General features: G+C 42.5%; 1 protein-coding gene across 5 annotated transcripts in view; it reads left to right on the top strand.

Moving 5' to 3' along the window:
* The window catches only part of LOC102940117 (ATP-dependent translocase ABCB1), a 60,168-nt gene that overhangs the window by 22,336 nt on the left and 22,087 nt on the right, over positions 1-15,745 (top strand). For 4 of the 5 annotated variants that reach the window (XM_037890571.2, XM_043541084.1, XM_043541085.1 and 1 more), the window contains exons 13-21: positions 102-227; positions 2,137-2,340; positions 3,193-3,363; positions 6,226-6,387; positions 7,234-7,479; positions 10,578-10,724; positions 11,682-11,786; positions 12,455-12,532; positions 13,803-13,886. In XM_037890571.2, the coding sequence (XP_037746499.1) occupies positions 102-227; positions 2,137-2,340; positions 3,193-3,363; positions 6,226-6,387; positions 7,234-7,479; positions 10,578-10,724; positions 11,682-11,786; positions 12,455-12,532; positions 13,803-13,886 (1,323 nt within the window). The remainder of the gene's footprint in view (positions 1-101; positions 228-2,136; positions 2,341-3,192; positions 3,364-6,225; positions 6,388-7,233; positions 7,480-10,577; positions 10,725-11,681; positions 11,787-12,454; positions 12,533-13,802; positions 13,887-15,745) is intronic. The other variant, XM_043541086.1, reaches the window with a different exon arrangement.

The raw sequence follows: 15,745 nt of genomic DNA, 5'->3' as shown, positions 1-15,745 counted from the left end.
GCCTGGGAGTTCAGGCATCTTAATGGACCTTTTTCTAAACAAGCCATTTATTTAAGTAGCTCTATATTTATTGGACTAACATGTTAAGATTATATTTCCAGATTCTCAATGGCCTGAACCTGAAAGTTCAATCGGGGAAGACCATAGCTCTGGTTGGCTCCAGTGGCTGTGGCAAAAGTACTACTATTCAGCTGCTACAGAGATTCTATGATCCAGTCCAAGGAGAGGTTAGTTTGGATGAACTGTCGATATTCATGGCTACTAGGATGAAAGTTAATTTCCTGAATAGATTAAACCTACACTTTAAAAGGACATTACAAAAACTTGGATTCTTAAAAGAACAAAAGATATGTAGCACCCAAAGAAATTTTGATACTTATTTTTCATTACTTGTATGCCATGATGATGAGAATATTGTAAAAACCTAGATAGGATTTTACTGATATTAAGTTTCAGAGTAACAGCCGTGTTAGTCTGTATTCGCAAAAAGAAAAGGAGGACTTGTGGCACCTTAGAGACTAACCAATTTATTGGAGCATAAGCTTTCGTGAGCTACAGCTCATTTCGTTGGATGCATACTGTGGAAAGTGTAGAAGATCTTTTTATACACACAAAGCATGAAAAAATACCTCCCCCCCACCCCACTCTCCTGCTGGTAATAGCTTATCTAAAGTGACCACTCTCCTTACAATGTGTATGATAATCAAGGTGGGCCATTTCCAGCACAAATCCAGGGTTTAACAAGAACGTCTGGGGGGGCGGGGGGGAGGGGTAGAAAAAAACAAGGGGAAATAGGTTACCTTGCATAATGACTTAGCCACTCCCAGTCTCTATTCAAGCCTAAGTTAATTGTATCCAATTTGCAAATGAATTCCAATTCAACAGTTTCTCGCTGGAGTCTGGATTTGAAGTTTTTTTGTTGTAATATCACAACTTTCATGTCTGTAATCGCGTGACCAGAGAGATTGAAGTGTTCTCCGACTGGTTTATGAATGTTATAATTCTTGACATCTGATTTGTGTCCATTTATTCTTTTACGTAGAGACTGTCCAGTTTGACCAATGTACATGGCAGAGGGGCATTGCTGGCACATGATGGCATATATCACATTGGTGGATGTGCAGGTGAACGAGCCTCTGATAGTGTGGCTGATGTTATTAGGCTCTGTGATGGTGTCCCCTGAATAGATATGTGGGCACAGTTGGCAACGGGCTTTGTTGCAAGAATAGGTTCCTGGGTTAGTGGTTCTGTTGTGTGGTATGTGGTTGTTGGTGAGTATTTGCTTCAGGTTGGGGGGCTGTCTGTAGGCAAGGACTGGCCTGTCTCCCAAGATTTGTGAGAGTGTTGGGTCATCCTTCAGGATAGGTTGTAGATCCTTAATACTCTCTGGTCATGCGATTACAGACATGAAAGTTGCGATATTACAACAACAAAACTTCAAATCCAGACTCCAGCGAGAAACTGTTGAATTGGAATTCATTTGCAAATTGGATACAATTAACTTAGGCTTGAATAGAGACTGGGAGGGCTAAGTCATTATGCAAGGTAACCTATTTCCCCTTGTTTTTTTCTACCCCTCCCCCCCGCCCCCCCAGACGTTCTTGTTAAACCCTGGATTTGTGCTGGAAATGGCCCACCTTGATTATCATACACATTGTAAGGAGAGTGGTCACTTTAGATAAGCTATTACCAGCAGAAGAGTGGGGTTGGGGGAGGTATTTTTTCATGCTTTGTGTGTATAAAAAGATCTTCTACACTTTCCACAGTATGCATCCGATGAAGTGAGCTGTAGCTCACAACAGCTTATGCTCAAATAAATTGGTTAGTCTCTAAGGTGCCACAAGTACTCCTTTTCTTTTTACTGATATTAAGGGAAGTCAAAATTTGGATTTAAATATTTGGGGATATCCTTTTTGTTTATCCTGCTCCTTCCATTATTCTAGTCTGAGGTGACTGTGAAGACACATTTTTAATTTTTCCTGGTCATGTTTTACATTTTCTTGCTTTATTCCATGTGAGAAGCTGCTAAACAAATACTTAAGTCAATTATTATATCATTATTATACCATTATAACAACTAATTATTTTAAACATAATACATTTCCTCAAACTCTTCATTTATGTCTTTCCACTCAGATTACCTTAGATGGACGAGATATTCGGACACTTAATGTAAAGTGGCTAAGAGAACATATTGGCCTTGTAAGCCAGGAGCCTATTTTGTTTGCTACAACAATAGCTGAGAACATTCGCTATGGCAGAGAGGGTATTACTGATTCTGAAATTGAGAAAGCAGCTAAAGAAGCCAATGCTTTTGATTTTATATCCAGACTGCCTGATGTGAGTTGATGTACTTTTGAGCACCTTATAACTATGACGAAGTCTTTGGTTTCTCTCTCAGTTCTTCCGAAATTTATGGCCGAAATTCTCTGCTGGTGCAAATAAGTAGTGCTTCACTAGCTTTTCACTAATGTTTTGCCATTTCTTCCAATTGACAATTTGGCCCACAATGTTCTTAATTTAGAATACTAACTGTGTGTCATGTGGCAACATTTTTTTAATAGGGTAGATAAGGAATTTCTATGAACAATGAGAGATTTTTCAATTTGCCAGATTGTTTTGATTCTGTTTTCTTCTGCTAGGTATTATCTATCTTTTTCCCACTTCCAATATTCCTGTCTTTTGTATGTATTTTTTTAAACTGGCTTGAGATTAGCAAACAAAATTGCTTTGATGTGGTCCTTAGTAGTCACTGGTTATTATTGTTCGCCAATCAAATGGCTGGATTCCTTCAGCCAGTTCTAGTTTGTCTGTTTTTTCACTTCAGTTGCTTCTTTTTTATAATAATTGAAAAATCTAATTTTAGAGTACATTCTTTAAGCTAATAGAAAACCATCACACCACATACTAATTCCTGGCCAACTAGAAGGTGAGACCGAGACAAAAATGTAAACCGATCATTAGACATTTTAAACTGTCCTCTGCCTCAAGGGGGAAGAAACACTGAATGTAATTGGCCAAGACCGTTCTTTTAGAAGTAATTTTTCTTAAAGCATTTATTTGACCATCCATCACAAAACTTTTGAAGAGGGAATTTCTGATTGTGATAGTAATAATAAGATTGAGGGAGGGGGTTTAAAAGGATTTCAACTGACCCCTTCTGCAATCTCTATGCTCCTCTGGTTTTCTCAGAAATTTAACACTATGGTGGGGGAAAGGGGAGCTCAGCTGAGCGGAGGGCAGAAACAACGAATTGCTATTGCTCGTGCCCTGGCAAGGAATCCCAGGATTCTGCTGCTGGATGAAGCCACGTCTGCTCTGGACACTCAGAGTGAATCTGTAGTGCAAGCAGCTCTTGATAAGGTAGGAATCCTATTGCTGATTATCAATCAATATTAAGAAGCACAACAACCATATGGCCAGCTTGACATTTAAAGACTAAAGCATGCCATCAGTTTTTAAGCATAGCTCTCCACTGGTTTCAAGAAGGGCATGGAAATCAATAGGGATGCATGCTCAAATTTTGGTGTCATGATATGACCCTGTAATAATTAATCAAAACTCCATTAAGCAATCTTGGGTTGCCGCCCCGTCTTCTGCCTCTTCCCCTGAGGCCCCGCCTTCATTGCTCGCTTCTCTCCCCCTGCCCCCATTGCTCTCTGGACCATCTCAAGGAGCTTGCCTGCAGGTAGGTGGCGGCCCGGCTGAGCAGAGGCTGGTGCGCGTTAATGACCCAGCACTTCTCCCCGCCCTGCAGTAACTGAGCTTTTGGTTCAGGTGCCATAGGGTTGCCAAGTCACCAAAAACTGGGCACCTGGAAACCCTAAATGGCACCTGGACACAGAAGCCAAAAACCAGACTATCCAGATAAAAACCCAGACAGGTGGCAACCCTAAAGCAATCACAGGCTCGATTTCTCTTAATGTCATTCCTGATTGCCAAGATATTTGCATGTAGACAGAAGTTTTCTTTAATGCTGGCTTCTACCACAGACAAGCAATTGTGATGTAAGGCAGGAGGTGGTGAACTGTGAATGTGGCATCAGTAATTTAACTCCTACATTATCAAAGCAAGGTGCCAGAATTGTATGGATTTCTTCAGGGCAATAATAAAAATACATTGTGCTTCTACAGCACTGTATCTTATCCAATCATTAAACAGATGTTTTAATAATTTTCATAACACTGCTGGGGTTTACGGATTATTTTCTCCATTTTGAAAATGAGGAGACTGAGGCACGGACAGGTTAAGTGACACACGGTGAGTCAGTGACCGAATATGGAGCTTCACCTGATTGTGGCCTACAGGACTAGGCTGCAGCATTGCTTTAGGTTTCTGACATTTATTTGTATATAACCAGTGGTGTATCATAAAAATAAGCTCTATGAGAAAGCTTGCCTGCCATTAGTACTCAGTAATAGTAAACACAGAATAGCATAAGTTCTATGCTTGGCTCAAGGGCACTATATGGCCCACAGCATTTATCTGCAATAAATTTTAAGTCGGTGGGCCTAAATTCTGCCTTCACTTATACCCATCTGACCACACTGATATCAGTTAGGGTTGCCAACCCTCCAGGTTTGGGCTGGAGTCTCCCGGAATCGGCATCCATCTCCTGGTGACCATAGAAAGCAATCCAGGAGATTTTAATAGGATATTTTAAGAAAATGAGATTGTCATGTTGGAGAGGGGGAGGGGGAGGAATTCTCCTGGAATAGCTTCAGTCAGAATTGGCAACCCAAATATCAGTGCTAGTGCATGGTATAATTGAGGGTAGTATTTGGGTGCTGAGCCTTTATATTATGCATAGATATCATTATTTATATTGAATTTTACACACACACACACACACACACACAACATGAAAAGAACATTAAGCACTCCAAATTTAGGGAATGACAGAATTAAAGTTGCCTGGTCAACATTCATTTGGTCCCCGTGTGTGTCTGCATTAAGGGATAGTCTTCAATTAAATGATCACATACTATTTTTTTCCACAGGGCCCCTGCTTCATTCAGTGCACAGGATGGTGCTTCATTCAGTCCTAGTGAATATTTCTTTTTATCCTCCGCATTCAATGTATGCCCCCATGCCATTCAAACCCTGCTCTGAAAACAAAATTATTAACTCTATGGCAGAGACAGGGCTAGAATCCAATTCTGCAGGGCAGTATTCAGCTGCCATAACAATAATGAGACCATCCTCTCTTTTCCTGCAGTCCCCTGGCTCATTCACTACACAACATACAACTTCTGCAACAAATAAGGCGGGTTTCCTGCAGACAAGAGCATCCTTTACTGCATAACTTTGATTCCTTCCACAATGACTATTCATTCTGCTTTCCCTTCTCTTGTTTTGTGCCTGGAGCCACAACTCCCCCTGACTATAGGGAGGAGAAATTGCAGGCAAAGTGCTGCTCAGTCCCCCCCAACCCCCGGAGTCCTGGGCTGGAACATGCTTAGTCACACTGTGGGGATGGTGCATGTGCACTCCTGTCATACAATGCAGCGTGCTTAAAGCAGACTGTTTCTTTGGAGAATTTAGCTGCTGAACACTAACAAGTCTTTACTGAGCACGTGCAAACTGAGATTTTCAGAGCCTCATAACTCGGCCAAATTTGGGCAGATTTTCATGGGAATGGTAAAAGGCACATCCCTGATACCAGTGAGACATGCCCATCTCCTCCAAATTTCAAGTCCCTGCTCTCAAGCATTTAGGTGATAAAGCTTCTCAATTAAAAAGTTATAAGAATGTTTTAATATGGGCAAAACAACATTATTTTCCTCTAATCTCATTCTGAGAAACCATTGAACCATTTTTGCTGAAATTTAAAAAAACAAAACAAAAAAACCACCACAGCCTGAGGCAAATACCAGCATGGAAAGTTTCAGCCCAAATAATTAAATCTTGGCAAAGTTATAAGCATCTGACAACCAGTCTTCCAATTGGAAGGGTCAGGCAACCTTAGCTATAGGCATTGGTACCTACACAGCCTATAAAATTAATTCACTTTTCCCTGTCATTATTATAAATGTGGATTTTGTAATCAGAAGTGTCCTTTGGTTGTCAAATCAGACCGCATGCATGGAAATAATGATCAGCTATAAAGGGTCAGCAGGGCATTTAAGCTTGCATTTTCCACACTATCGCTGTGCTGGTAGGTAGGGATTTTTTTTTCCCACCTCATTTTAAAGTACCTTTTTTTTTTTTTTCCCCTCCTGTAAGGCTAGGGCTGGACGTACCACCATTGTGATAGCTCACCGGCTCTCCACAATCCAGACGGCTGACATTATTGCTGGATTTCACAACGGTGCTGTTGTTGAACAGGGAACACACAATGAACTCATGACATTGAAGGGTGTCTACTATTCTCTTGTGATGCAGCAGGTAATGATAGAGCACTCCTGACTAAATGCTTCAGATTTACTGGCCGTCTCTCTACTCCAGAAAATTATCTGTATATCTCACTCACAGGTGCTGATTTTTGTATTTGCCAGTGGGTGCTCCTCTTCCCCCCCCCCCCCCCCCCGACACCGTGTGTGACCTGTGGGAGGGGCCTTGGGAGAGAAGAGGCCAACCGGGGAGGGGCCTTGGGGCAGTGTGATGGGCAGGGGCTTGGGGCGGAGCCACAGTCCAGGTGCTGGGGCCCACAAAAGATTTGTCCAGCCCTGCAAGTGCTGAACACCCCCTACTTTTTTTTTTTTTCCAGTGGGTGCTTGAGCCATGGAGCACCCACAGTGTCGGCGCCTATGATCTCACTGGTACTATTGCTGACACATGCAGGTTCTGCACTCAAACAGCTGGGCCATTTTCGCTTTGCAGTTTCTGCATGTTTTCTAGTTGAGTGATAGTTGATCAGTCAATCTTGTTTATAAGTTGGAAGTGGTTGTTTTTCACTGGTAGCAGTGCTTCACATTTACCCAATGTAATGAGTCAAAAACATAACTGAGCAGAGGAGGTGGATGACATCATCACAGAACTGTTAGATCCCAGATTTGACTGAGCTACGTGGAGGGGGGGGACATAGAGAACCAAATTCTCTGCAGGTGTAAGTTGCAACTGCACCAACTTATACTGGCAGAGAACTTGGCCTATACAAATTACTGTGTGAAAGTGACCAATTAACCAAAGTGGTGGTGTTTTTTTGTTTGTTTCCATACCAAGTATACTGTTCCTTCCCCTTGCGGCAAACTGTCTTGTGACTGTGTATCACTATTCCTTGCTTCTTACTAGGGTCATAGTGGAAACACTCAAAATGAGATATCAGAATGTGATGAAGAGACACAAAATCTAGATGATCTCAGGATGGAGAACGTGACTGATCTTGGCGGTTTTGAAGAACCAAGAATCCTTGAGATGGAAAGCATTCCTGATAGATCCAGAAGGTGTAAAAGCAGAAAGACCTCTTCTAAAAAAAAGTCATCTGAAAAGAAGGAGACAGAGAACAACAAGGAATCCGGTGGCACCAAGGAGAAAGAGGTTAGTGTTAAAATTCAGTTTAATCCTAAAGTTTAGTGATAGCTTGTGAGAATAGGAACAAAGGTCATTTTATTTTCTTTTTTAAAAAGGCCTTAAGCCATGCCACCTTTGCTATGATCCTGTCATATACAACATTGACCTGGATGAATTCTTGAATTGGGAATCTTCAGAGAAAACACAGGGGTAAACAAATCAGTCTGACCTCTTGAGACAGAATTAACCTGATACACAATATGGTGGTAAGGAGGTTTATGCTTGTTAGTTATCTTTTTATTAAGAAGTTCAAACAAGTTCTCAACCTCTTGTCAAACTTCATAAGATTAGGCTGGTAAATCCACTGTCCTGGCCAAGTTCGTACTCAAGTAATTAAATTATACCTACTTACACAGGCATGGTGTTTTACCAGTGGATGACACAATCCTTGCGATATGTATCCCAGTTTGTAAAGCACTTTGGGATGAAAGGTGCTCTATATAAATGCAAATTATTATAATTAATAATAGTGTTGGCCACACACTAAACAGAGAAAATGTTCAAATCTCTATTTTGAAATGCAGCCTAAATTAAAACAATAGAAAAGATTTACCTTTTTCTCCAACCACCTCTCTCTCTCTTTCAATAGGGCCAGCTCCTGAGGTCCTTACTCTGTTTTTATTCAGACAAAATTCCCCTTCGTGTTAAGGTATTTTGCCTGAGTTAGAACTGAATAAAAACCAGGTAAGGACTTCAGGTTTTAGGCCCTGCTTCAATGGACTCATTGAAGTCAATTAAAAGAATTTCAGTGGTCTCTGGATTAGACCTTGTCCATAAGGCCAAACAAGGACTTTATTGCAGAATATATATATATATATATTAGTTTGAACTGCACACAATATAATTATTCACATCCTTGTATGAGGCTGGTTATAGAAGACCTACAGAACTTTTTTCAATGATCTGCTAGTGCAAAGAGCTAGAATATAAATGTAGGGTGAAATCCTGCTGACATTGAAATCAATGGGAGTTTTCCTGGGATTTCTTCTATAATATGTTTGATTAGTGAATATAATTTCAGAATCCATAATGTACCTAACCTTGCCAGATGTTTGTGTTTTTGTTTCTCAACCTTTCTCAGCTCAGACCCTATGTGTAATGGTCTGTTGTGACCCAGAGACTTCCTGAGACACCCCTAGACCCAATGCCACCCGACCCTGCAGGGATCCATCAGGGGTTTGGTGGGACTCGGAGCTAAGATTCCAGGTGTTCTAGCCAGATGTAAACAGAAGGGGAACTGCCCCCACCAACAACTGGGGGGAGGGGTGGTAAACCAAGACATGCCCTTCAAAAACACCCCCCCACACACACACACACAACCCATTGGGGGTGGTGAGAATAAGGGGCTGGTGGTAAAATGGAGAGATTGGGAGTCTGGGGATGTAATGAGGAAGGAGTTGGAGGGTCTGGGGAAGGAAATGGTAGCAGAGGGGTGTGGAGGTGCAGTTGGAGCCTGGGGGAAGGATATGGAGGCAGACAGGTCTGGGGGAGGGGGGTCAAACTGATAGCTCCCCGAAAACCACAGACACCTCATGCAGCCCCTGGAGAGAAGAGGGTAAAGGAGTGGAGGGATTTGGGGTCCAAGGGTAACAGTGAGGGGTGGGGGAAGGAGTTGAGGGGGCTGGAGGCCACAATAGGTGGTATGAGAGAGGGAGAATCGCTTGGCTGTGGGGGAAGGCTACATCAGGGGGTCCAAAATGGGGTGCAGGACAAGGGTTATGGAAGAGGGAGTGTTGCCCAGATGCGAGGTGGGGGTTACATCAGGGGGCCAGTGTTTGCCAGAGATTGTGTTCCCAGCTGCTCTCTCCCAGCTCCTGTCCCACTGGGCTGGCTGGGCTTGGCTTCCCACTCTGGGTGTTGCAACCTCAGAGGTTGCAGCACTGCTCAGGTTTGGCCTGGCCATCCTGATGAGGGAGCCAACCAGGCCAAATTTGTGAGAGTGGCATTGCAGCCATGTGCACCAGGTCACAAAGCCCAGAGGGGGGAGCTGAGCACAGCCAGCCCTGTGATCCTTAAACACATTCAGATGACCCAATTTTGGGTCGCAACCCACCAGTGGAGAAACCCTGTTCTAGGAGCTCTTCTTTTTTTTTATTATAGTATAGTCTACTGGTAGAACATGATGCAAACAATATGCAGCAGCTGGATGCATTCTTACAATGTATCACCCAGAAGTCCAGAACACATTTTTTATCTATTCATAACTATTGCATTTGGGCCTTGTCAGAGGAAATAGATGGCAAGATGCATGGCTTCAGAATTCATACTGTTTGCAGTAAAGTGAAGAAATCAGATGGGAAGCCATGAAATTATTTGTCACAAAGTTCAGCATGCTTGTATGGTTGAAATGTGGACAGGTTTTTCCAGTATCTGAAACACAGGCAAAGCTAACCAAGCGAGGCCATCGCAACTGGCCAAAACCTCATCTAATAATCTGTACCCGTTCCTATGTTTTCATTTCATTTTCCACAACTTCCTCAACAAATGTATGGACATTTTGAATAGTTCAGTGAAGCTGAATTGAGCTGCCATGTATTTTTTTTAGGGGAGATGAAGCCTAAATCACTGTTTCATATGCCTTTTCCATGCATCTGGTAATGATTCATAGTCTGTATTTTGTAAAAGACAAAACAGACTAACTGACATAACGAGACCCAATTGTATCCTTGCCAACCCACTAGCATTTACAGAGGCTGAACTAGACTGGTCTTTTTGTGCTCAGAACAGTGAGACTTTCAGGTCGCTATAATGATTCATGAGTTAAAGTTGCAATCCATGGTCACTGACCCTATCTGACATTTCACTGAACTATATAGACCCCACCCCAGTTAGCCTTTTGTGAAATTTATGCCTGCAGATTTTTTTGACTTGCAATTGCAGTTTTAAGACCTTAAATTACAGAGTGGCAAATCTTCAGTCTGTTTGCTTATTCAGTGTGTACATTGGAGGCTGGGGCGAATTATCTGTGAACAGTTGCTAGGACAGTTTACTGATTTACCCCTGAGCTGGGGAAATTGTCATGTTCCACAACTTTAGTGAACAGCTGAATTTTATCTCTTATTTAGGAGGAAAATCTCCCTGCTGTGCCTTATTCCAGAATTCTGGCTCTGAACAAACCGGAGTGGCTGCATATATTCTTTGGCATGATTGCTGCTGCCTTCTCTGGTGGCGTCTACGCTGTATTTTCTGTTATATTTGGAAAAATCATTGGGGTAAGTTCAGAACTGGATGGTAAACTAACTTGAACCAGGCACAAATGCAGAACTTTAAATCCTGCCTGACCCTCCAGCTAGTCCTCTCTAGTGGTGCCTTAGAGCCTCATTCTACTCCCACTGTCATTGAACTCTACAAGAGTCTTTCCATTGACTTGAGTAGGAACTTGATCAAGCCCTTGATCTCCTCTCCCCACTTGGGACTTCTTGCCTATTTTCCAGCCCCTGTATTTGGAATGACTTCATCTTTCCAGTGAAGCAAATCACCTTCCCTTATCAAACTCAGTTTTCACTTACCACTCTCCACTGTTGTGCAGACTCCCTGCCTTGTACCTGACCCTGCTCTTTGCACAGTACCCATTCTCTTCGGACAGTAAGCTCCTCCAAGGTGCCTTGCATTCCACCATGTCTGTAAGTACCAGGGGCATCCATAGGACTGTCTGAATAATTAACCCCTTGATTCCTGAATCATTGCAGGAAAGAAATGGAGTCTTCCGTTGGATTCCAATATATGATTGTTGGAAGCTGCTGAGAGTTGGAGCAGCAGCCAGGAAGAATAGTTGGAGCAAGATGTTGAGGGAATCTTTTATCTTCAGGCAAGAGAAGAGGGGTGTTGTAGTCAGCTGGAGGGGAGGTGGATGGTCTGACGGAGTGACAGCATTCAGTGGAAGGCAGATAAGAGCTGGTGAAGTGGCAGCTTGGAGGCAGGGTTTAGTGGAACTGCAGGTCACAGGCAAATGAGGAGAGGGTCTGGTGGAGGATTGGAGAAGGAGTAGCTGATGAGAGGCAGGTCAGCTGGGAGAGGTGGAGTGACCTCCTGGCCAGCAGCGGAAAGCTGAGAGGTGGCAGAGTTCAGGAGCCGGGGAAGAGCTGAGAGAAGGTAAAGTTCAATCATTTCTACAGTGTTTGTTTCTGAGCTGTTGTAACTGGTGGTCACTTTGTGCTTTTCTTACATAGGCTTTTCAAGAAACAGATCCTGAAAAAAGGAGCAAAACCACCACGTTGCTTTCTCTAATGTTTCTTGTACTGTCAGTGATCAGTTTAGTAACCCACATAATCCAGGTAAACTTCACTACATTGAAAAGTCAAAGCTAAGTGTCTGGTCACATACGTTATGGTCAAGATTTTCAGATCTCCTTGAGAGGCTGTTTTGGGAACATAATACAACTTTGTATTCACTATGTTTCTTATAAACTGTTCCAGAGCCAAGCCACTGAATGACTTAATGACTGGGCTGGTATGGAATACAGAACCTTACTCTTCTCGATTGCCAGTTACAAAGCATCCCAGGGCAGCAATGCCTGAAAGGTGCTGCTGACCGGTCTGTGTCCTGGGGAAATGCGTTTGGGCACAGCCCAGTTCCACTACATTTGTGTGTTACAAAAAACACCGGCATAGTCGGCACTGTTAGATAGTAGAGTAGAGTGAGTAGTGAGGCTAAGGAATGAGTAAGCCAGGAAGGTGACTTCACTGCTGACCTCTGCAGCTGGCTGCGGAAGCATGTGCGTGGGGCAGTATGATGAAACTTCAGTTTCCAGAAATGCATGTAGTACCTTTCACCAGCTTTAAACTAACCTCTGAAACCATATCCCAAAACACTGTGTAGTTTCTGTAAACTGTGTGGCTGAACGGTTGAAATATCATCACATTTACAGGAGGGTGTTCTAAATATGACTGTACAGCCCAGCACATACAATTCAACTGTTTTATTTCTTATTCTCCCTTTTCAGGGATTCATGTTTGGAAAGTCTGGGGAAGTTCTGACCAAGAGATTGCGATTTTTGTCATTCAAAGCATTGATTCAGCAGGTATGGGTCACATTTCTGGATAAGAGCAATAGACAGCAAATATACAGCACTCCTGCTATGTGAGCCAGATGGCTTTTGTGGGCTGTTTGTATAACACCATGAAAATTCCTGGTTCCATACGGCCTGTCTAGAGCCTCCCTCCAATACGGCTTCAAGAGAACCCATCCTTTTAGTGAAATTTTAACAATGCACAAGCGGCAAGTCTCTGAGCACAGATGCAAAACAAAATAAAGCAAAAGCATGTACAAATTAACTCAGTGCTGCTAGGAGAGCTTTCTAATTTTGATGCCATCTCTTTCAATATAGACCATACTGAAGAGTGTATAAAACATGCATGTAGCTGAGTGCATTGGTATATTTGCAAAGATTAACAAAACAAAATCTCTATCTGACCCGATGGTCATGATATAAATGTTTAGATAAATAGGTTTAGGTCTGTTTGCATCAAACTCCATAGCAAACGGACCATATCATAACAGGTATAGGTTCTCAAAGCATTATCTTTGCTCACGAGAGTGGTTTCTCTAGTAAATATGACCAGTTGGATCAGAAATGATTTACAATAATACTATTGCAACATGAGTGTCCTTGGATACTCCCTGCTGATGGATCCCTGGGAAAGGACACACCTCTGTTTGTTCCTGGCAGAGGATTCTCTGTGGGTGGACAATTTGGCACCTAGCACACCCATTGGTAGCGCTTGGTATCACAGGGTTCTGCATATGCACAGGAGCATTCAAAGGAGATAGGGGAGGAGAGGGAAAATTACAAAAAAAACCCAAACATCTCCTTCTTTTCCACTACCTTTAAGGATAATGACGCTGATTCTCCTCCCACATGCACCCATATCGATCAGGACTAGCTCCACAGAAGTCAGTGTAATATAAAACATGTAGGAGAGGAGCACTGTGCCCATCAGATGTTGATATGGGCGTGGAAGGCACTCCCATTATGGTGCATGACACATACGTGACTACAGTCTAAAATCTTTGCAGTTAATAGCACCTGGATTGTTACCAGTTTAATGTTCTGAGGGTAAGAATAGTTTATTTTAAGATCGTTTTTAGTTTATCTGACAAATGTTACGCACTCTTTTTTTGTGATGAACATCTTAGTGCTTATGTTGGCTCTCTCTCTTCCCCCCACACACACATGCTAGTCAAGCTTTAAATGTCCATACACTGTACTAATGACCCTGACAAGTCTGAGTTACGATAAGAACATTTCATTTACTAAAGCAAAAATAACTGAACCATCTGTTCACTTTCAGGAGATTGGGTGGTATGACGATCATAAAAATGCCATAGGGGTTTTGTTAACCAGACTAGCTACAGATGCTTCACAAATCAAAGGGGTATGTTTATTTTTGTTTTTACGTTTTGCATACAAATATGAATTGCTGTGTTGGCAAGGGACGATGAAGTTATTTTGGAAAACAAGTTGGTAAATCTACTCTAGAGACTGGCTGATACATTTAAATGGCACACTATCAATGTCTTGGAAACCGTTTCAGTAGTCCCAATTTATGACTACTATCAAAGCTTCAGCAGATGTTCGTATACCTTCCATTTCCTTGCTGTAAGCTGCTAAGTAAACAACTTAATAACTTTAAAAGTAAGCCATGTCCAAGGGCCAGTGTAAGCACTTCTGCACCACTTAAACCGCATAATGGAGCAAAGTCTTCAGTGTATCAAGTGGCTGTAAAGCCCCACTTCGGTTGCTTGGAGGAGCTGTAGTTGTGGGAGAGTTGCACTGCAGCCCATGCCCTGGCCTCTTGTCGACATGGGTAGATTTCTTCTTCCCAGCTCTATCCACTGCATTTCATTCACAGAAAGCCTGTTTATGTGGGCTTTATGGGGTGAAGTGAGTGGTCATTAATACAGAGTGTCAGTGATAGTAGAAGCTTGAGGGACTGTGTGATTTCGGGAGTGGTGTAGGATAGGAGCCACTGAAAATCCTGCAAATAAGTATGGCAAAGTTTGCAAAATTTGCCATAATCTCCCCTTTCCTCCCCACCACACGACCCAATTAAAAAAATTCTGGAACATCAGCCATACTTTTTAAAATCACTCCTGAGCAAATGGTAATGAGTTTCCTGATTTATTCACTAGTTTAGTTTAAAATTAAATTAAATTTTTCTACTTCACCTGTCTTTTAAAAAAAAAAAAAATCCTTCCTCAACTCCTGAATTCACTAGATCCTCAGACTCACTAGATTTCATACTCCCTCCCATCTCCTCTTTACTGGCCAGCACAGAGTGGGAATCAATCAAATATTTGACTGAACATACAATTACTTGAATCTTTAAAAACTGCAGCTTAATTCTTGAGGATAAGGTCCATCATCCCAGCTGTCAAGGTAAAACGGGAAGAAGGTGGTGCACAGGATCCAAACTATAAAAAAAGAGCTTAATAGAGCAAAATGAACATCAGAACATTGCATTCTCCAGAGCAGTGGTTCTCAACTGGATGCGAGCAGGTTTCAGGGAGTCCGCCTAGCAGGGCCAGCATTAGACTCGCTGAGGCCAAGGGCAGAAAGCCAAAGCCCCACCTCATGGGGCAGAAGCCCAGGGCACTGAGCCCACCACACGGGGATGAAGCCAAAGCCTGAACAATGCAGCTTTGCGGGGCCCCAGACAATTGCCCTGCTTGCTACCCCATAATGCTGGCCCTTGATTTTATATGCAGAAAACCAGTTATTGTGGCACAGGTGGGCCATGAAGTTTTTATAGCATATTGTGGGGGGGCCTCAGAAAGAAAAAGGATGAGAACCCCTACTCTGGAGAACAAAGAATTATCTGTGAGTGAGAGACGAGGTGGGTGAAGTAATATCTTGTATTGGACAAACTTCTGTTGGTGAGAGAGAGAGAGGCTTTTGAGCTTACACAGAGCTCTTCTTCAGGTCGTCATCTTCACGAACAGAAGTTGATCCAATAAAAGATATTACCTCACCTATCTTGCCTCTCTAATACCCTGGAACCAACACTGCTACTGCTAAGTAAGTGGGCAGCCATATGTTATGCTAGCTGAAGTCTCAAAGTGATCTTTATGTGTAAGCCCCTAGAGTATATGGCAATAATTCATCTTGGCATTGGTTTGATTTTATAATTTTATTGACCATAAGTCTCTTGAGGGCAGGAAAGCCTCTGGCTAGCGAAGAAAGAATCATACTTCCCACCCAAGGTTTTCTTGATTTGTCCACAGTGCAATATTT

This window comes from Chelonia mydas, chromosome 2, assembly GCF_015237465.2.
Source record: "Chelonia mydas isolate rCheMyd1 chromosome 2, rCheMyd1.pri.v2, whole genome shotgun sequence".
In the NCBI taxonomy this organism is placed as follows: domain Eukaryota; kingdom Metazoa; phylum Chordata; order Testudines; family Cheloniidae; genus Chelonia; species Chelonia mydas.
Note: the sequence above shows the minus strand (reverse complement) of the source record. Positions and strands in the feature narration are given on the sequence as shown.